The sequence below is a fragment of the Danio rerio genome, chromosome 16 (genome assembly GCF_049306965.1).
Source record: "Danio rerio strain Tuebingen ecotype United States chromosome 16, GRCz12tu, whole genome shotgun sequence".
Lineage (NCBI taxonomy): Eukaryota > Metazoa > Chordata > Actinopteri > Cypriniformes > Danionidae > Danio > Danio rerio.
This window is the reverse complement of record NC_133191.1, coordinates 11,228,242-11,251,327: the sequence shown is the minus strand read 5'-3', so window position 1 is coordinate 11,251,327 and position 23,086 is coordinate 11,228,242. Positions and strand designations below refer to the sequence as shown.

General features: G+C 36.1%; 1 protein-coding gene across 50 annotated transcripts in view; it reads right to left on the bottom strand.

The window, feature by feature from the left end:
- The window catches only part of pou2f2b (POU class 2 homeobox 2b), a 138,631-nt gene that overhangs the window by 8,023 nt on the left and 107,522 nt on the right, over positions 1 to 23,086 (bottom strand). For 5 of the 50 annotated variants that reach the window (XM_073925042.1, XM_068213965.2, XM_009292127.5 and 2 more), the window contains 15 exons: positions 15,620 to 15,685; positions 15,043 to 15,077; positions 14,897 to 14,956; positions 13,288 to 13,392; positions 12,861 to 13,130; positions 10,789 to 10,894; positions 8,276 to 8,367; positions 7,805 to 7,942; positions 7,348 to 7,489; positions 7,100 to 7,269; positions 4,644 to 4,835; positions 2,567 to 2,615; positions 2,340 to 2,478; positions 2,134 to 2,196; positions 203 to 276 (listed from right to left, as the gene is read on the bottom strand). In XM_073925042.1, the coding sequence (XP_073781143.1) occupies positions 203 to 276; positions 2,134 to 2,196; positions 2,340 to 2,478; positions 2,567 to 2,615; positions 4,644 to 4,835; positions 7,100 to 7,269; positions 7,348 to 7,489; positions 7,805 to 7,942; positions 8,276 to 8,367; positions 10,789 to 10,894; positions 12,861 to 13,130; positions 13,288 to 13,392; positions 14,897 to 14,956; positions 15,043 to 15,077; positions 15,620 to 15,685 (1,701 nt within the window). 50 annotated transcript variants of the gene reach the window in all.

Here is a 23,086-nt window from a genome sequence, read left to right as displayed (position 1 = left end):
ATGCTATTAATCATCTTACATGTGCTAAGATAAACAGGACGCACTAGTACTGATGAGCTGATGTGAGAGATAGAAGCAGTAGGATGTAAACAAACACTCAAACACAGAGGACAGAGTAACACATGACTGATATGAGGTGACAGAGTAACACATGACTGATATGAGGTAGCAGAGTCTCTCTCTCCACCCTTTTTGCACAAACCTTGGATAGTAGCAAGTGGGTTGCTGCCAAGAAGAGCTTGGTTCAATCCTGTGTTAACTCCCCTCACCGTATTCCTGACTCACACAAACAAATAACCAGCCCACAAAACACACAGACACAAACGGAAAAACAGAACAGAATACAGGGGAAAGAAAGGGGAAGAGAAAACATTTTGAAGCAAAGTTAAGAGCAGGAAAAACAGTGCAAGAAGACACATCTTTGCAGAAAACAAGGCTTTTTTTCATACAGTACAGGCAACATAACATCAGTACTTTTAAAAACTTTTATATCTCTTCATATACTCTTCACATAAAGAGCTCAGTATATATGAGTACACCCCCCAAAATCTCATTTAAATGAATATTTCTATGAGATGCTTTACAATATTATATTTGTGCATATACATTAGATTAGTCAGTACTGAAGCCAAATCTGCAGCTAATTTAGCAAAATAACTTCCAAAATTAGTAGCCCACATTTATGTTAGGGAAAATGATTTTAAAAAATGTCAAAAATAGCTAAACTCAAGAGAATCACAAAAATGTATACAATTTTGTTGAAATGTTTGTATTTTTTTTTTGCAAGAATTTAAATGTATTACCTTTCCATTTCTAAAGATGTTCAGTGACTTAAATATTATTTTAATAAATATATCTGTTTAATAAATCTGTTTTGTTCAAATGCACCAATATATATTACCCATATTCACTGAGAAGTGGATAAAAATATTAATGTTTAAAATAGGGTGTATTCATTTAAGCTGAACACTGAATATACACACACAAACACACACAGACACCAATATAAAGATAATTTACTTTCAGCAAAAAAAAAAAAAAAAAAAAAATGGAGGAAAAGGATTTTAAAAAAGCATACACATAAGGGCCAATCCCAATTCTATTTTTTACCCCTTCCCCTTGGCCCTTGAAATGAGTGTGAATGGGAAGAGCTTCAAAATTTACCCTTAAGAAAAGGGACAGCACTACAACACCTGCACACGTCATCTTGATCTCTTACTTCAAAGGAGATTAAATCACTGAAGCAACGATATCATGTTATCATAATGATATAATGTGGCAATAAGCTCGTAACTGTACTGTGCATTTACACCGTGGCCATATTCATCTATGTAAACAAGAAAACAACATTAACATTATACCACACACTGTAAAAAGCTCATTCCCAGCCAATAGACCAGAGGCGGCCAACCCTGTTCCTGGAGAGCCACCTTCCTGCAGATTTCAGTTGCAACCCATTTCAAACACACCTGCCTGTAATTATCACGTGGTGTTCAGGTCGTAATTAATTGGTTCAGGTGTGTTTGATATGGGTAGCAACTGAAATCTGCAGGAAGGTGGCTCTCCAGAAACAGGGTTGGCCACCCCTGCAATAGACTTCAAGTCAGGATTCAAGTGTCAGCGAGTGACAGATGTGAAAGTATGTTGTGGGACTGCAATACAGGTGTCATTATTAGGTATTATAGATCTTGAAATTTATGACAAACAATACTAATTTATGCATCTCTGTACTTCTGGGTGCAGCTATGCTGTAATTGTAGATGGTGTATTCTGGGAAATATTCCTGATAAAGGGGTATCTAACTCTTCCTCTTAGCCTTATGCCTTCAAGTTAAAGAGAATTGGGACACCCCTACCCCTTCACATGATCGCGCAAAACAAGGGGGAAGGGCTAAGGAGTAGAATTGGGATTGGGCCTTAATGTGCAGCTAATCTGTAAATTAAAAAGATTTTTAAAATATAATGTAACACTGAAGACTGAAGTAATTGCTACTGATGATTCATTTGTTTTTGCCATCACAGAAAAAAAAACATTTAAATATATATATATATATATATATATATATATATATATATATATACATATATATATGTATGTATGTGTAAGAACACAGACTCTGCTGATTGTATTCACCTCAAACTTGCAGCAAAGTCAGTGATGTAGTTTGAAACGTCACCATTCTTTTTATGCCATGAACTGCGGATTAAAAACCAAACACACACATTTGCACACACACAAACTAGGAGTATCTACATTTGCAGAGCCACATGAAGTAAAAGGTGATGTGTGTGTGTGTGTGTGTGTGTGTGTGTGTGAGCATGAGAAAGAGATCAGCTCACCCTGTGCTCAGATTTAGTGTACTGTGAGTTGGAGGGGCGGGACTGGAATCACCACGGGGAGGCGGGGTTACAGGAGATGGGGTGGAGCTTAAGGAGGGCCCGCTTGGTGTCATTGGGCAAACTGATGACATGGTAGTCACTGACAGAGAAAAAAAATGAAGAAACTGAGCATTCATCATAAATATTAAAACATAATTATATGAATCTATTATAGCAAATCTTCCTACCTGCTGTACTGAGGCTGCCCACTGTCTGTCGTGGACCCTGACTGGACATCTGTAAGGAAGATGCGGATATGATGTCAAAAGGGAAACATGATGGACAGAAATTATTGGGGAAAATAGAGGAATAGGAGAGAAAATGGTGTTTAATGCTAAAAAAAAAAAAAAAGCTTTGAGCTCTGTGCAAAGAGGTTACTCATGCAAAAATTCCTTTGAAAGTAAATGTAAGTATTATATTCATTGTACAATTAGTATTGCATTATGACTACAGCGATGTTTCCATCCGAATATTTTTATGTGCATTTTGGATATATGCATACAAACGCTTAATGGAAAGATAAAAAAAAACCTTATGCACACAATTGAATAGGATAAACGTTTTACAGGTAAGAGAAAATGTGCATAAACTACAAGGGAAACACATTTACTTGAATAAATTCCAGCATGCATGTGCATCAAAAAAAGTCATGTAGTTTTTTTTAACAAATCAAATAGGCACAATGGGACGGCATTAATGGACAAACCAGTGGACCTGCCGCATCGCACATCTGAAATGTTGTTTTGGTCACTCTACAATGCCACATCCAAAGAATGTCATTAAAATTATCAGTATCATTACCTCCTGGCACTATCTAGAGCGCCTCAAAGAGTGTCTTTAGCCTCCAAAAAGGCATTGTGCATTTATTGCATTTCATCTTAACCTCCTAGGGCGTAGTGGCCACAAATGTGGACAGCACATTTTAGCTCTTAAGTGGCTATTTAAAATACTTTGAATGTTTTATATTATGGTACAGACATACAGTGTCATCCTGCAACTGTTTCGCAGCATATGAAATGTACCAAACACTATTTTTAACAAGCTGTGTCCTAAATGGCACACTTTACACTATGCACTCATGCACTATGTACTTATGCACTTACACACTCAACAGGATAGTATATGTATGTAGTGTCGTCCCAAATGGCACACTAATGTTTTTTTTTACTGAGCGGAAATTCAAACCGTCTCCTTAATGACGTTTCACGGTTGCCAAATCAGTGAAATAAATGACCGAATTATCAAATAATACCTGCCGTGAGTATTGCCGCATTCACCATCGGGAGGCGCAATAATCCCTCTCGTAGGAGAATTTTGCTTTCACCATACAAATTAAATAAAGTTATCCAACATATGCGCCCGATAGCTCCGCCCCTTCCCCTACGTGAGCAAAACTGCAGTTGTTGAGTGCGTGAAGTGTCCATCATTGCACACTTCATTTTAGCGGCTAAATGAGTGCATCATCCGGATAATTAAAGTGCACTTACTATTTATAGAGTTTTCAGTGTAAACACACAACTTACACTATTTATACTACAAAATGGCGTAGAATAGTGCATAAGTATGCGATTTGGGACGCAGCTACTGTCCGAAATGAAAAAAAAAGACTATTTACTCTACAAACATGTTCAAAACATAGTCAAAACATGTTCAAAAAATTCTATGTTATATATGCATTAAAAAACCATCAGAAAAAAGTGTTTTATGTAAATTCGGACCACGAATCCACATATATGGATATTATTTTTCTCTAAAAGTACATCATATCAAAAGATGGTTTTATTCTGATTAGGTTCCAAATAGCTAAGATAAATAAAAAATGCATTTAATAAACACCTTGTCCTTAAGAGTTTAATCTTCTGAGGTGTTAGTAATTTAAAACAAAATATATGCTCAAGAGTGGCTTCTCCTAAATCAGCAAATTCCATTTATCATTGTAATATTTGGAAGCAGTTTTTCAGGAGGTGATGATATTGTTCTCTTTGACTCGTTGGATGGAAACGGTGCTTTGTTTACAAATGTTGTATGTAATATCCCAGTTCTGTGCATAAACTCACAATCCTTGGATGGAAACATAATGACTAGTTGTGTACAGTAGCTATAAGAGGATCATTCCATGTTAAAATGCAAAGCAACGCAGGATAGGTGAAACCAAGATAAAGGGTGAATAGGATAAGTGGTGTTGGGATTTATTATTATTGTCTGCTCATGCAGGAGACTTTATAGGGTGATTTGAATGGGGTAAGGGGGCAAGCCGGGTCGTACCATGTGCGGGCTGTAGCAGGGGGGTTTGTGCGAGGTGGGCTGGGGTTGGCTGGGCAAGGGAGGGGTGGCACTGGAGGGATTAATACGTTTCTCTTTCTGTCGGCGGTTGCAGAACCACACGCGGATCACCTCCTTCTCCATGTTGAGCTTCTCTGAAATGAGCAGGATCTCCTCTGAGGTAGGCTTCTGGTTCTGAATGGACAAAACATGGTGTATTTGGAAGTTAAGAATGGGATTATGTGAGAACATTCAATGTATATGAACATTCATGCGGTTATAGAGTTTTGTATAAAGGTTTAGGAATCATTGCGTTTTTAAATATAGTTTACATCATTCTCATGTCAGTCCAAACCATACTGTGCATTCGGAAAGTATTCATAGCGTTTCACTTTTTCCACATTTTTTTATGCTACAGCTTTTTTTCCAAAATGAATTAAATAAATTTATTTCCATTTTTTTGAAATTGTTGAAAATGTATTAAAAATAAAAAACTTAAAAAAACATATGTACATAAGTATTTACAGCCTTTGTATAATTCTTTGTTGATGCACCTTTGGCAGCAATTACAGCCTCAAATCTTTTTGAATATGATGCCACAAGCTTGGCACACCTGTCTTTGGGAATTTTTGCCAATTCCTCTTTGCAGTACCTCTCAAGCTCTATCAGATGTTCAACAGGATTAAGGTCTGGGCTCTTGCTGGGCCACTCAAGGATATTCACTGAGTTGTTGTGAAGTCACTTCATTCATATTTTGGTGGTTTGCTTTGGGTCATTGTCAATGACCATGCTTCACTGTAGGAATGGTATTAGCCTGGTGATGAGCGGTGCCTGGTTTTCTCCAAACGTAACGCTTGGTAATCACTGCAAAGAGTTTAATTTTAGTCTCATCAGATAAGAGAATTTTGTTTCTTATGGTCTGAGAGTCCTTCAGATGCCTTTTGGCAAATTCCAGGTGGGGAGTGGCTTCCATCTGATCACTCTTCCACACAGACCTGATTGGTGGATTGCTGCACAGATGGTTGTCCTTCTGTAAGCAGTAGGGTAGCGCAAAATACGGGGGGGCCCCCCTGCACGGATTACTGACGAGGACCCCCTGCATGGGTCAGTGGGGGTGGGGGTGGGGGGTAATGGGTTGTGACGATAATCAAAATCCCGAGAGGTGGGGGCGATAGGGGGTTAGGGGAGAGGGATCACGTGGGGCCCCCTAGACACGCGGAGTCTGCTACGCCACTGTCTTTAAGTTTCTCCTCTCCACAGTAGAATGCTGGAGCTCAGACAGAGTGACCATCGGGTTATTGATCACCTCCTTGACAAAGGCCCTTCTCCCCCGATAACTCGGCTTAGATGGCCGGCCAGCTCTAGAAAGAGTCCTGGTGGTTCCAAACATCCTCCACCTACAGATGATGAAGGTCACTGTGCTCAATGAAACTTTCAGAGCAGCATAAATTTTTCTGTAACCTTCCCCAGACTTGTGACTTAAGATAATCCTGTCTCGGAGGTCTACAGACAATTCCTTTGTCTTCATGCTTGGTTTGTGCTTTTACATGCACTGTCAACCCTGGGACCTTATATAAACAGGTGTGTGCCTTATCAAATCATATCTAACCAACTGAATTTACCACAGGTGAACTCCAATTAAGCTGCTGAAACATCTCAAGGATGACCAGTGGAAACAGAATGTACCTGAGCTCAATTTAGAGTTTCGCGGCAAAGGCTTTGAATACTGATGTACATGTGATTTTTCAGGTTTTTTATTTATAATAAATTTGCAACAATTTCCAAAAATCTTTTTTTTCACATCATCACTATGGAGAATTGTGTGTAGAATTTTAAGGAAATAATTGAATTTAATCCATTTTGGAATAAAGCTTCCATTTTGGAAGAATATAAATACTTTCCGGATGCACTGTATATGAAACACAAATTAGAAATGTTATTGTTGTCGCTGTGTTGAAAGTTTTCAACCAGATCTCCACACTTTAAAACCTTTATAAAAAATCCATATGAATGAAACATTATTTCTGAGACTTCTGAAGTGACATGGGCTTCTGCAAAAAAAAAAAAATTATAATTTTTTTTTAAAAAGATTAATAAAAATGAGGCTGTTTTCATGTGTTAAGTAGGTTTGGCAGAGTTTTTGTGTTTTGATCAATGTTTATAAGTGAATTGCAGCCAAAATTACATCTTTTCATCATCTCCCTTCTAAAGACTTGGATTTAATTGCTTGATTCATCCCTTTATGAAAGTAACTTCACATTTAATCTATAATATCTTCATTTGTGTTCTGAAGATGAAAAAAAGGCTTACGCTTAAGAAATGACATTAGAGTAAATGTAGTAAAAGCAGCCTTGGTTTGCATTAAAGACTTCCCTAAAAGCATTTAAATGTTTTACCGACCCTAAACTTTTATATGGTTGTGTAAAGTTTGTATTGGTTATGAAATCATATGTTCTGACCGCTAAAAAGCTGTGTTCCAGAGCGACGCGGACATTGGTCTCAATGCTGGTGCGTTTCTTCCTGCGGCGGCCAGGCAGACCCTCGAACCCCAGCGAGGGAGACGAGAGAGAACTGGGACTCGGCAGGGTACTGTCCATCGACATTGTTTCTGAGTAAACATTAAAAAATGCTTCATTGCTATTGTTTATCGGACTGCAACATATGTGTTTGAAAATGACAGGAAACTGCATAATAATCTGACATTCACCTGCATCAGTAAGCCACTTCTCCAACAGAGGTTTGAGTTTGCACATGTTCTTGAAGCTGAGATTAAGCGCCTCAAATCGAGAGATAGTGGTCTGACTGAAATCATTCCCATACAGCTTCCCCATGGCCAGCCCCACATCACCCTGAGGAGGAAAACAGAAAACAAACATGAATCACCATGAAATTGAAGTTTGTTTAATGTGTGTATCTTAGTATATTTAATGCATGAGTATGACCTAGCTGAAGTTTATTAACCTTTTTTGTGTGCCTGTTATTCAAAACCTTTAACAATCATACTTAATGAGGTCTGTTGAAATTCAAAACTTGCCACAGGTTTGCTGTGAGGGTTGGGATTAGAGGTAGGGCCATATAATAAGCTTTACAGTGTAAAATACATTACGCCTATGGAGTGCCCATGTAAACCAGGTACAAGCATGTGTGTGTGTGTGTGTGTGTACCTGTGTGAAGCCCAGTTTGATCCTCCTCTGCTTGAATGTGCGGGCAAACTGCTCCAGCTCCTCCAGGTCACTGGGCTCCTCAGGGTGGGAGGTGACTGTGGTCACTGTGTTCAGGCTGCTCTCTGCTATTTTCTCTCTCTGACACACACCACGCACACAAAACCCAAATATGAGTGTTAGGTTTAATTATGATACAGCACAAAATGCATAATTTGTTTGTTTCCGAAAGATGTGTTTGAGGTTTGTTGGGATGGGAAAATTTTCGGAAAAATCTGAAATGTTTACAGTATAAAATGTACAAAATATTTTCATGGAACATAATATTTATATTCAAAAGGTTTTTTGGCATAAAATAAAATGGATTCTTTTGACAAAATGTATATTTGGCTATTGCCAAAAATAAACCCATGCAACATAAGACTATTTTTGTGGTCGAGGGTCACCTATGTGGTCTCTGTGCAGACTCTGTACCTGTGCTTGAAGACTAAGTCTGGGTGGAGCGGCCAGCAGGCTTCCTTGGTTTTGCTGAGGTAGAGGAATTAGATTTGGTGTCGATAGCAGCCCTGAAACATACACAACCAAAGCATTACATTTATGTTCATTAAAAGAAATCAAGTTTTATACAAGTTTTTGCTTGAAAATTGATAATATCTTAAAAAGAACTATTATTCAAGAGTTCACACTTAGCTGATGATTTACAAAACTTATTTGGCATGCTGTCCCAGGAGAGAGCCCCGAGCTCAAGGGCTCCTCGAGCCCGGGGCTTCCTCCCGTTGGCAGAGCAAGAAGGGAGCCCGAGCTCGGTGGATCTCAGAACTCCCCTGCTGCTGTAGCTAAGGGAACGTAAGGAATTAGACAAGCTTGATTGTTATGTATGTTGAATGTCTTTGGATGGTGGGAGGAAACCGGAGAACTCGGGGAAAACCCACGCGGACACGGGAAGGACATACAAACTCCCCACAGAAACACCCACCGGTCCTATAGAACTAGGACTAGCAGTATTCTTGCTGTGTGGTTCGCAGTGCTAACCACTGGACTGCCGTGCCACCCAATCACAGGTAAAGGAGGAGAATAGGGGAGGAGGGGGGTTTCTTCCAAACGAAGATAAAGTGAACTGAAAACTGTGGCTATTTATGGTGCCTTAGGGCTCATATGATTGGAAGATTAGTGATTAGCAAATACGAGACGGGCCGTGATAAATCATAAGCACGTGATCCTCTCGAAATTAGTTTATGAATAAACTTCACTTAAAGCAAGTAAGTCAAAGAGCCCTATCATCCCGGCGCAGATATCAAATCGAGTCGAATAATAAGAGATCAGTATATGGAAATGGTTTTTAAAAATGACCTTCCATGCAGTGTGTAACGAAGCTCTAAGTCAGGGGTCACCAATCTCGGTTCTGGAGGGCGGGTGTCCCTGTAGGGTTTAGCTCCAACTTGCCTCAAGTATACCTAGTAAGACCTTGATTAGCTTGTTCAGGTGTGTTTGATTAGGGTTGGAGCAAAAATCTGCAGGACACCGGCCCTTCAGGAACAAGTTTGGTGACCTCTGCTCTAAGTGAATGAAAACATCCAGTTGAGGGTTAAATCTGAAAGTGCACCTTGTTTAAAAATTTTGATTCTTCAAAACAGGGTTGAGTCAGAGTCATTTAAACGATTGATCATTCGTCCTGATCTTTTGCCTGTTAATATCAACGTCGACATGAAACAACTCCGGATTTGGTCAAACGTGAACGTGCCTTTCCCTTCAAACCCTAGTGGCTTGCAGGTGTGTGGGATTGATCATGACTGAAGATGAGTGAATAATAATGAGCTTATATTCTGATGATTAATACAATAACCTACCCTGTAACTGGGGATTCACCAACCATTTGTTAAAGTAAGAATCAGCAAAGATTATAGATGTATGGGACTTTGTCAGAGCTTGAAAGGAACTTTACCAGTACTCAGTCCAGTGAGTATGCAGACCCGTTACTTCCTCCAGTTCACAAGTGTAAGCCTGTTTAAAAAGGTTCCCCCTTTGTTTTCTCTAGCTTGCACAATATGTATTTAATCGTGTTTTCTTGTAATCACTCCGCACGGCTTGTACTGTATCTGGTTAACTTTTTATATTCACATATCGTGTCCATAACCATGTTGAAAACGTGGTGTGTGCCGCTTTCTTTTCAGATTTAAATGCGTTTGTGAGCTCGCGATCCTCTGCCGTTTGTCATTGCTATGGCCACCATCAGTTGTTCCTACACATGTGCTGCTGTCCATTTTCAAAATAGTCAAACTTTTCCACTGTGTGGATTAATACTGAATGTGTCTAACTGTTTTACTTATAGTTAAGAATAGAGCAATATGCTGGTTTTTAACTGCAATGCTTTAATGCACTCCTGCATTGGGCTCACACATACACTCTGCACTCTGACTACTTCAACAATGTTGATAAGCCATAGTGAGCATTTCTTTCCATCTCGCGCCGAACGCAGTCGACTGGGTCATCAGACCAAACACCTCAGATTAGCATCACTCAAAGGAGAGGTTTGGGAACAAATTAATCGCTGAACACATCATAGGAGTCGTTGGCATAATTAGTTAAAAACAAATGCATATTACAAAATAATGAAAGTGTTTTTTGACCTTGCATACATATCAGACTGTTGGTGGAGACCCCCAAAACCAAAATATGACCTTTTATAATGCATACTAGGGGCTCTTTAACTATGTTTATATACTGACCAACTGTTTTGCATGTCCTTAAAAGGAAAAGTGAACAAAGTGCACATGCGCTGTGCACTTTAGACAATGTACTTAGATTGTAAGAATAGAGTCCTTTGATAATATTAAAATATCAACATATGTTGTTGATATTGATAATATCAATATATATAAAACCACTACTGCAATGTCTGATTGGTTAAAGTGGAAAAGACAAACGGCCTGATGCTGGAAATGTACTGAAGACACAGAATGAGAGTACAAATAGAAATTGAGCTGTACCTTGCTGGCCTTGCTGTGTTTGTGGTAAGAGAAACTGTGCGGGTGAAGGCAGAGTGTGTCCTGGAACGAGGACTAACTGCTGCAGCTGCAGTAACTGCTGAATGTCCTGAAAGAGAGAAAAGAAACATGACGGTTTCACTCTGATGAATGCCTGAAAGAACTGATTCTGCCACAATGCCGACTGTCAATGTTGAAGGTCTGAGGAAAGAATTCACAACAAATAAGCAAGGCTTTTGTATATTAAATTGTGTGTTACTTTGTACAGGGTATTTTTAAAATTTCTACCTCTCGTAGGTAGACAGTGGAGGACAGCAACTAACTATTTTTGTTTTTAAAGAGATTTAAATGGAAATAAAAATTACCCCATCGTTTACTCTCCCATGTGTAGTTTAAAACTTAAATTAGTTTCCTTCCTCAGTTGAACACAAAAGAAGATGTTTTGAGAATGCTGGTTGATGGTACACTCTGACTTACATAGTTGGAGTAAATTACTATGGAAGTCCCAGCAAATAGCATTTTTCAAAATATACTCTGTCGTGTTTAACAGAAGAAAGACACTCAAACAGGTTTTAAATAAGTAAAGGGTGAGTAATTGATGACAGAAATTAAGTTTTTTGTGTGAACATTCCTTATAAGTAAATCTTTGCACTTTATCCAAGTATTATTCTTTTAACAAGAGTAATAAGTTAAAAGTAAAAAGTAACAAACTTTTTTTAAACATTCACTGCACTGCTTTCCATAAAGCATATTGTTTCTGGTGATTTAGAAATGAAACATTTTCATCCACTCCATATGTGTATGAGTTGATTCTTTTCATATAAACTGTAAAGGGGTTCGCTAGTGATCTGATCAGGCGTGCGTTTCCCAAACAACGACATAACTCACAGCGAAACTACCATAGTACGATGCATCGTTTGGGAAAAAAACAACATAGTGATGAGTGTTTCCCAAAACCGTAGTTTCTCTGTCGCAAGTCCATCGGTTAAAACCATATTAGTGTAAAACATCTATAATCACTCTCTTAACAGGGAGGAGTAACTACTTATTTAGAGAAAAACACCATAATATTTTGTGCAAATTATATTGTTTAACACGCACATGCTTTTTAAAAAAAAATCCAATTTTAGTTTTGGTAAACAACATGCACTCGCTTTCCATATTAATCGAAATATATGTAAACAACTAATACTGTATAGGACCTATACATGTTTCCTTTACAAATATTATTGAGAATGTTCCATATAAAATCACTTCGCTAACATGTATTCTATATAAATCAACACATGCTATATATTTTTCTTTTCACAAGCTTTGGAGACGTAACTTAAATTCCACTTTTAAATAATAGGTCACCTATAGCTTTTGTCATGAGTCATGGCTATGTTCAAAATGGCATACATTTTTTCAAAGTGCTCTACGAAGGGAGCGCAATGGTCAATATGAACAGTACCGAACTGTAAAAATACTTTGATAGCAAATTACACCTAAGAGTGATGTTTTTAATGTTAACAAGAAATCATTTCAAGGTTAAATGTTAGAATCTTCTAAAAGGTAGGGCATAGCGGGGATAACTGAGAATCAAAACAGCCAGAAACCATGCTTCTAGCTACAGCTCCAAAGGTTTAGTTGCAAGCGTACAAGTTTGCGATGCAGTTTGTGAGTGTTGTAACGACGGATTTGGGAAACGCCAAATCAACGAACGATGTTTGTTATGACTTAACTTGCTAAACCTTAGTTAGTTAACGATGGTTTTCGGAAAGGCACCCCAGAGCAATTGTCTAGTTATTGATTCACCAATTCAAATGATTTGATCACAGTGAGTCTCCAGTGAACAACTCACTGATTCAAAAGTTCTACAATATATTTATAAGCTAAGCTGTATAGTATGCACTTGTTTGTACACTTGAACTGTCATTAATTACTAGTTGAAGTTATTAGCATATGACTAGGTTTTAATAGTGAAATGATTGGTTACTAAATATATTTGGTGTACTTTTAGTCAAGTGCATTTGAAAAATAAGTACTTAACATTGTCCCTTTTATTAGAACATCAGGTACTTGATTGGCTGTACCTGGGCAGTGAGCTGGATTGGCTGAGAAAGAGGAAGCTGGTGAGGAGGAGGAGGAGGTGGGACAGGGGCAGCAGCAGCTTGTTCTTGTGTGCTCTGCGATTGGCCTTGTGATTGCTGCTGAGCTGCTTGCTGATTGGCCTGCTGCTGGGCCTGCTGTTGGGCCTGCTGTTGATTGGCTGCGTGGGCCACATGTGACTGCTGCACAGCTGCAGCGAGGAGCTGCGCCTGCTGTAAGAGCAGCTGCTGCTGTGCAGGCAAAAGTGCAGTCAACTAGAGAGAGATAGAGAGAGAAAAAGAGCAGCAGAGAGGAAAAATATGGTGAAAATAAGAGTTAGAAAAGTGGATGAAAGAACGCACATCTGAAGCAAGCAAGTGCAAGCAAGAACCCACACAGGCAGATGTCAAAGTGTGTGTGTGTTTGTCTTACTCCTGCGAGCTGTCCTCCTGTCAGCATCAGCTGTGTGTGGGTAAGAGCTGTCTGAGCGGGTGTAGCAGTGGTGGGAGACATTTCACCACAATCCTCCACTTTCGCCTGACACACAGAGAAACATTGATGATCAATTCATGAGACATGGTGAGGGAGAATTAAAATGGGGAGAGAAAAAGATGAATTTCGTTTTTAATGAGAAAAAGAAATTTAATCAAATTTGGTTTAACCATTATTATGATAGTTCACCCAAAACTGAAAATTCTGTCATCATTAACTTGTCAGAGACGTGTTTAAGCTTCTTTATTCTGTTGAACACAAACATGCTGAAAAATAGTAACTATTGACTTTCATTGTATTTGTCTTTTCTACTCTTGATTGTCAATGGTTACAGATTTCTAATATTTTTCAGATAATTTCTTTTGCGTTTAACCGAAACGCAACTCATAAAGGTTTGGAATCATTTAAAGTAGATAGTGGCTAAATTAAATTTTTTTTAGGTAAACTATCCCTCTCTTTTAAAATATATATTATTAAGTAAATGTAGAAATATATATTTGCACTCAGCAAAAGTGTATAAAACAACAAATGTTGATCTGAAAAGATTTCAAGGTATTTTGATTTATATAATGTATATAATGTTTTATATATATTGTATATAATGTTTCATATATATATATATATATATATATATATATATATATATATATATATATATATATATATACATACATACATATGAAACATATACATTATATATAAAACATAATATATATATAAACACATACTTTTACATATTATATAAACATTTATAGCAGAAATTGGAAGTTTTTATATAACAAATGCTCTGCACTTGTGTCCAATAAATAAAGTTTACGAAAAAAATTATAGATTTGAATATATATATATATATATATATATATATATATATATATATATATATATATATATATATATATATATATATATATATATATATATATGTATATATATATATATATATATATATATATATATATATATATATATATATATATATATATATATATATATATATATATATTCAAATCTATAATACATTTTTTTGTAAACTTTATTGAACACAAGTGTAGAGCATTTGTTATATAAAAACTTCCAATTTCTGCTTTTTTCTTAAACACTTTTATAAACTTGTAAAACATATAACAGATGACAGAGTGAAAAAAAAGAAATTAAATAAATAAAAAGAAAAATATGTATATATATATATATATACATTCAATATATATATACATTCATATACATACGTAAGTAAAGTAATAATGGTAATAATAGTACAACATGAGGTAAAGCAAATTAAATAAGTAAATAAATAGATAAATAAATAAAATAAAGTAGTTACATTAGTTTGTTACATAAACAATAATGCGCTACCTACATTATTGTGATTTTAGTTGTGCTCAGGTTAGACCAATGAGTCTAGTTTAGGGCATGACAATCCCGGAGTAAAAATGCAAAAGTGAAAGCTAATTCTGACCATAAAATGATTTTAAATTGGTAATAATAACCCATAAAAGATACAGGTAGAGCTGTGTGAAAATCATATCTGTTTTCAAACACACTGACTCACCTTGATGCTGCTGCTTAATGTGGGTGAAATGGAGAAAGGGTTGATTTTCATTGGCTGAACCTGTTGGAGGGAAGCACAAATAACATGATCAGTTTCTTAATCATGTCAAATTCAGATGTAGATCAACACTGTTACCAGTTCCTTACCTGATTATTTGAATCTGAGCCATTTCTTTCTGAGTCTGACAAACAGTGAGAGAAAATAATGTACAATTTAGCCAATTTAAAGTAGTTTGACTTAGTTACAACATTGATACAACAGTTTATAAAAAGAACTAATTAATTTTTATTAGTTAATGCAATATTACTAACAATACATTGCTTATATTTATATATATATATATATATATATATATATATATATATATATATATATATATATATATATATATATAAACAATAACTTGTTTATTGTTCGTAATATTGCATTTACTAATGAATATTAATGGAATTAATAAATACATTTATTATTCATTTTTATATTACAGTATAGTGTATATTGTATTAAAATATAATGAATTTATTGTTGGTTGATAATAATCTTTTTAAAAAGTTTTTATATCATTTTATAATTGTACTACTTATATTAGCCATTGGAAATATTATCTGGGCAGGTAAATAGGTAAATGTCTGATCAGACTGGGTTTGTTTTTTCCCCTCGAATTCAGATACAGACATACAGAAATATAACATACGTCTAATAAGATGTAGCTCTGTACTGTACCTGTGCTCTCCATTGGAGAATCTGCCGCTGGATTCTCAACTTCTACTGGCTTTGACATTCTGATGTCTGATCAAAAGAGACGATATCAATCATTATCTGCACTATAAAAGTTGTCCCAACACAAATTGATTAAGTTACGGTAACTTAATTGTTTTTACAAATTTAAATGAATTCAACAAAAAAAATTAAGTTGCCCCCCTCCCCCCACCCCCCGAAAAAATTGTGTTCATTCAAACATGAATTGTGTTCATTCATCTCATTTTAAATAATTAGTTTGAACAAGCAGCAAAAAGCATTTTTGAATGTGTAGATACACACCAATGCATTTCTCCTCACACATTTTGTTTTCATAAATTACAATCATACATTCAAATATCATACACATCATTCACATATAACATTTCACAATGGAAAAGCAAGATGTATTATAATCATTATAATCTAAGATGATGATGATGCAAATGATGTATGGACATTCAATAAACCCAAATATGATGTATTTGGAATAGAAATGACACAAATGCACACATTTTGCTAATAAAATAGCAGCTTTGTCTATACATCCCTTCATTTTTCATTCAAGTGGAGACGTGACCGATTCAGCAAACAGTGATATCACGTCACCACAGACGTGTCACTTTATATTTAACTGTAACCGAGCCAGTGGGACTGTCCCAATCCCTCGCCCGAGACAACCAGAGCATGTGAAGCTAAACTCAGCCAAACTCCTTCAAAAATGTCAAAAATCACTACACATTAAGATAAAGTTCTGCTCATCCCTAATGTATATACAGCACACAACGAAAATATCAACATTAAATCAGAATGCAATGAACAAAATACACAAATATTACCAATGGCTTCAATCCAGTTGAGTTTATTTTTCGACAGTGCATTTCACAGCACTATCTGTTGCAAAACAGCTTCAGACATTGCTAGCAAATAACAGAATCTCTCATATAGACATGCATAACTGCACACGTACACACACACACACATACACACACTCACTTCCCTTTTGTTAAAAATGCAAATAAAGCCAACGACTGACTAATAATATCACCCACCTGCATACACCACTATCTCGTCGGACCCATATCTCTCTCGCCCTCAACATTCACACTTCATCCTTCATTTCTCACTCCTTCACTATTCCTTTCATCAATATTTCATTCCTGCCAACTTCATGCAACACAACGAGGCCTTTGCCAGACGTGGATAATTAACATCACACCCCTGCAGGGGGCAGCACGAGTTTTTAACTTGAAAATAAACAATAGTCTGTGAATAATCCCAGAGAAAGTTACACAGGAAACCAGCTTCGCTAGTATCGATTGTGACACTCGTGTAAAAGCCGCCAAAAAGCTGAAGAATTGCCGACTTCCTCAGACGGTCAAATCTGGGGTCCGCCAAGCCATAGTGGTTTCTCAAAGGAAGAAAGAGAAGGAAAGTCCCACTGGAGGCCCTTTGGGGAGCCACAGAACGCCTGCTCTGAATGTTGGAGAATATTTTCAGTTTGTGTCACACGTGGGTTCTGATTATTTTGAGTAAGACCGAATCATCCGAATGATAAAGCTAATCAGACATACAGTATTTCATTGATTCGAAGCACACAAGGTCAAAGATGTGTTATCAGTTTGCTTTCAGTGAATGATCCTCACAAATGAACTTGTTTGATACCATATACATCCTATAAAGTGTATCGATCAAGAACATGAGGTTGTTTTATATGAAGTGAATGCGCAGTTCATCATTCATTTGAAAAAGTGCCTTATGGTTATGGTGTTAATGTCTCACTTCCCTCTCTGTTTCCCCTCAAGCTGGGGCAAACACAATGTGTTAAACCAAACCCTTGCTGTCGGGCCGGCTATTAATACACATGCTCGCACACACAAACACACATCACACACGCATTAATGTAAGTGCTGCTTTATAATATACAGTCCACATACAGTAGAGTAGCTGACACGCACAGTTCCATTTCTTATTATACTCTGAACTTCTCCAATTCATAACTTCTGTATTGCCATGGTCTTATTATAAACTGAGCATGCTTACACTGCCTGCTCATACTGGAAATTATTTCCAAGCTAAATTATTGTAATTGCCAATGATATTTTAATTTTGAGGTATAAAGCTGAGAGGTGTGCTTCATTTTAACCAACACGTTTCCTTTCTTATATCGCACGACAATGAGTCACTTTGCCTCATTTTACCCTTGCCACATCCTTCTAACCTTTTGTTAATGACTTATAGTCATAAAACCAAGCTTGAATTCAATTGAACTCATGACTTTTGTCCTTACAGAACACATCTGTGTACAACTATCTAGACGTTTGTATTTACGGTGGATTTGCAGAATTTTCCATGTTATGACAAGAGGGAATCTCTGAACTAATAAAAATGCTGGATTGTTTTAACAGAATTATTTGGATGAATCAGTTAATAAAAAGCATATATTCAATTAATTGCTGACGTTACTATCAACGTATAATGTTTGAAAGGTCAGATAAACGTTCTGATAATGCAGGTTATTCTCAATGTGGTTTTTAACCTGTTCACAGCAAATGAAGGGTTCTCACACACTCATACCATACAAACTCTCAGTTCTACACAGTTCATTAAAAGCCACACTGCAAAAAGAAGATTGCCAGAACCTTACTGGTAAAATGACAGTCAAAGAATTTCTAAATGTACTCTAAACGATCATATTTTATTCATTTATACCAACCACTTGAAGGATTATTAACATCACATTTCACCCTATGAACAGACAAAAACACCACATATAGCAGGTGATAAATAAATAACTTGCATCCTTGGAAACAATATCAATTATTTTCAATGTTTTTCATATTAAAAGTAGAAAATAAGCCAAATAAAATAACTCTTGTATATCATTTAATTCAATTCACCTTTATTTGTATAGCACTTTAACAATGTAGATTGTGTCAAAGCAGCTTCACTTAAAATATAGTATACAATAATATTTTAAACAGTGCATTTTTTGCATCTTCTGTAACAAACATTTTAATGTCAATGTTAATTTGATTTTAATACAAAATATGCCGTCTCAAGGCTTCTTTAGTGCAGCTTTCAATAATCATCAATATAGTGCAAATGTGCAATGTGTAGTTACATTTTTCAAGAGGTATGCGACCGTGCGAAAGCGGCACTGGACCACACTTGTGCGTTCGACGCAGAACTTTAAATCTGCCTTAACAGAGCGGGTGACTTCACACATGGTAGGGAAAGTGATTAAAAAATTTACCTCAAAAAATGTGATTGATTGTAGATTCTAATTGTCGATTTTGATTACTTTTCGCTGAACTGCCCAGCCCTATTGGATTTCACATAATTTCTTTATCTTGTCTCAACACAAGTTGATCTTTTTTTTTTTTTTTTTTACAAATTAAAGTGAATTGAACATAAAACCATTAAGTTGTCCCCCAAAAAACTCAAGAATTGTGTTGTTTCAACTCATTTTAAATAAGTAGTGTTTTGAGTGTACCAAACATCATCATGGTAGCACGCGGCACTAAAGTAATGCCATAAACATTATTTATCAGCATAAAATGTAACATAAAACTCTAGTTAACAAAATCGATAACCGCGTTATTGTCAAAACTATTACAAAAACAAAGAGTGTCATGCAGGGAATTCTGGGAAAGTCAGTTTACAATTATTCACAGTACAGACTGTAAAACAGTATATGATCAATTAGTCATATCAACATAAGTTTTTAGTTAATTGTGAGTTAATCACGTTTCAACTTAATTTTATAAGTTACATGAGCCGTTAGTCAGTTTGATATAAGTTTAAATGACTCAAGAGGTTCATTTGATTCAACTAAAAAATTTAACACAACAAGGATTTCTTTTTTCAGTGTAGGAAGGAAACATGTTTACAATTATATTAATATCTGAATTTATTTATTAGGGGATTTTCCCCTTTAATGGGGCAGGACAGTGGAGAGTTTAGACAGGAAAGTGTAGGAGCAGAGAGAGAGGAAGGATCGGCAAAAGCCTTAAGCCAGGAATCGACTTGAGTCACCTTGAGCATCATAGTGCTGCATGTGTGTCAATGCTCTAAGCACAAGGATACTACAGTGTATTATTAAAAGTGGGATATTAATCCCGCTCAAAAGTCTTTAAATTATTAATATTATCTAATGTATTGATTGTCATGGGTGGTTAAGTAATTCGTCCTGTTTTGTTAACAACTCTTTAAAGGGGGCCTATTATGCCTCTTTTTACAAAATGTAAAATAAGTCTCGGATGTCCCTAGAGCGTGTGTTAAGTTTCATCTCAAAATACCGCACAAATAACGTTTTACAGCTCTATCAAACTGCCCCTTTGACTGTTGCTTTAAATTCAAATGAGATTGTGCTCTTTTCAGAAGAGAGCGGAGCTGCAAGCGTCTATGCCTCAGTTAATGTCTCTCAGTCGCTGAAAATATCTTGAGCAGGTGAATAATGGCGGATGGCTGCTTCTCACTCAGGGCTGTTTAGATAACTCATGGGCGGGGCTTTCCCCCTCAGATGACATGTAGAAAAGGAGAATGTCAATCAAAGTGTTACTGTAGAGAGTTTGTCAAGTGTGAATATTTAAAACTGAGTGAATTAATTTTTATCACTAAAGCGTGACTATATTCATACACTTTGGCCACACAGCTATGCTTAAACCACTTATAAAAAAGAATTTTGCATAATAGTTCCCCCTTAAATTGTTCTATGATGATGTTCTGTTTGATAAGTGTGTAAATGCAGAGGATTTATCATGGATTGCGAGGTTTATACTAGTCTGTTATGTTTTAAAACACAAGTTGGATGCAGATGAGTGAGACAGGTATTGTTATCTGTGCTGACTCAACATGTGTGATTCTCTCTGTGATGTTGTGTCTGATGTTGGAGCAGAGGTTTGCCATACACTGATGCATGGCCATACTATGTTTACATTTCCTGTCTATTATACAGTAGACTACATATGTTCATCACCGTGACAGCCATAGTAAATGTGTGAGCGAGAGACCAACACCAGCCGTTGATTTAACATCTTTATAATGGATAGGACACTTCTAGAATGCATCTGATTGGTCAGAAGATCTGAAGGGGAGCTGAAGTACATGGTGATGTCATCAAAATCGTTGATCTATATTGGTGGAAGTGAGAGACGGCATATTTTGAATGCTCATATGTTCTAAATGTGAATTGTCATTTGTTTTGACGGACACTAGTTACAGATAACTCATTCATTCATTTTCCTTCGGCTTAGTTTCTATTTCAGAGGTCACCACAGCGGAAGGAACCACCAACTATTCCAGTATATGTTTTAAGCAGTGGATACCCTTTCAGCTGCAACCCAGTTCTGGGAAACACCCAAACACACTAATTTCTCACACACACTCATACACTAAGGACAATTTAGCTTACCCAATTCACTTATAGCACAATTCTTTGAATTGTGGGGGAAACTGGAGCATCCGGAGGAAACCCACGTGAACACGAGGAGAACATGGCCAGCTGGCTCAGCCGGGACTGAAACCAGCAACCTTCTTGCTGTGAGGCAACAGTGCTAACCACTGAGCCACCGTGCTGCCCCATTAATAAATAACTGTAAGACTAAACACCTATTTGATAATTTAGCATGTAAAGCTGCAGAAGGGTTCACTGTAGATCGAAGTTGTAGTTAAGACGAGAGAGGAATAGGGAAACCCCATGAAGAACTTCACACAGTGGGATTCCCAGTGGTTCCCCCCACTTCCAGTCAATAAATAGTATTTCATCATCCCTTCAGTACTGAAAAGTGATGAACCAGCAAAAGCTTCGATACGCAAAATAGCATCATAATAACCCAGTTTCGGGTTTATGAAAAAAAAACACCACAAATTAATGTCAGCGAAAATGTGGCTTCTACACTGTAAAAAGTGTTTAGTTTAATTCAAAAGGGAGTAAACCGGTAGCTTTAAAATGATTAAGTACATGCACTATGTACATAATTACAAAAATTAAGTTAAGCCAACATAACAATTGCATGTTACAATAGGTTCCTAAATTATTTAAATGTAAAGTCAACTTGTCACTTTTAAGACAACAGCTTTACTCGCTTTTTAAAAGTAAAATAACTAATCATTTTTACAGAATAATTTTAGGACATGGAAACAGGGGTTTTTGTCTGGTACTCAGGGGCGGATTTAGGGATTTTGGGGCCCTAAGCAATTCCAGCCATAGGGTCCTTTCAACTTTTATTTAATATTTTATATTGCTGTTTTTTTTACATCACTCAATCTTCTTTTCGACATTTTAAGTCAATGCAATTTTAACATTTTAAATGATTAGTTGTCTTAAAATGAATTTACATTTAAAAATCAATTAAACAAAAAATTTTTTTTTTCATAAATTTGACTGCTGGACTGCTCCATGATCGATTATTTTTTGGTGATATTATTATTATTAATATTATTATTATTATTATTATTATTACATAACATTACATTATAATAATATTATAATTGATTGAATATTAAATAATATTTAATTTGGTTAAAATTGTTTTTGTCTAACTCTCACCATACAAAATGTGGTAGAAAACGATGTTATATATAGTAATAATTTATACTTCTAGATATTTATTGGGTGCCCCCTATACTACAGGTTGCTTAATTCTGATTTGCTGATGAACATTCTAAGACGTGCAGTTATTTTCAATGAAACACACAGCTGAAGCATTTTCAGGAGGTCTTGACCACATTACAGTTCTATATCACTGCACCAGATTATTATTGTAAGTTTTTACAGCCGTCAGCTCAAGACATTGACAAATCTGGTGAATTTAAACAGCAGGATAAAAGTTATAAATAAAATAAAATTTTATCATGTGTAAAAAGCCCAAACTCTCTTACTTGCTTTACCTTCCATACAAAAGCAGCACTGCTCTATCAGTTTTATAAAAAAAAAAAAAAAGTCTGGCCTTCCTTTTTTCACAGGCGCAGTAAAAATGCACTGTTCTTGAGATTTCAACTTCACATTTCCTATAAATAGAAACATGTCTCTTAATAATTAATAGTTTAATCACTAATATTTTCATAAGTCTACCATTTATGGCTAAAGACTCTGTTGCCGGCTCTAAAAGGTTGGAATTTTGGATTTAGTCACAGAGGATTGAGATAAAAACAAATATGTAAAAAATGTCATATTCACAACAGTGTATTAAAGGTACGAATTTAACAAATGTCTTGAAATGCAACATTTGAACAATGCCTTGTTGTGTGATAAATGACTATGGGCTGTTGAATTATAAAACAAACAAGCAAAAAATATCTGTGAAGTAAAATAAAAAAAGTTCAATAGCTTGTGATGCAATAAGTATTAAGACATTACTCTAAACAATCATGTAAAAGTAAAATCTGAGCCCTATTTTGCAATGATTTGTACAATATACCACAACTGAAAGTGATAAATTAAAATTG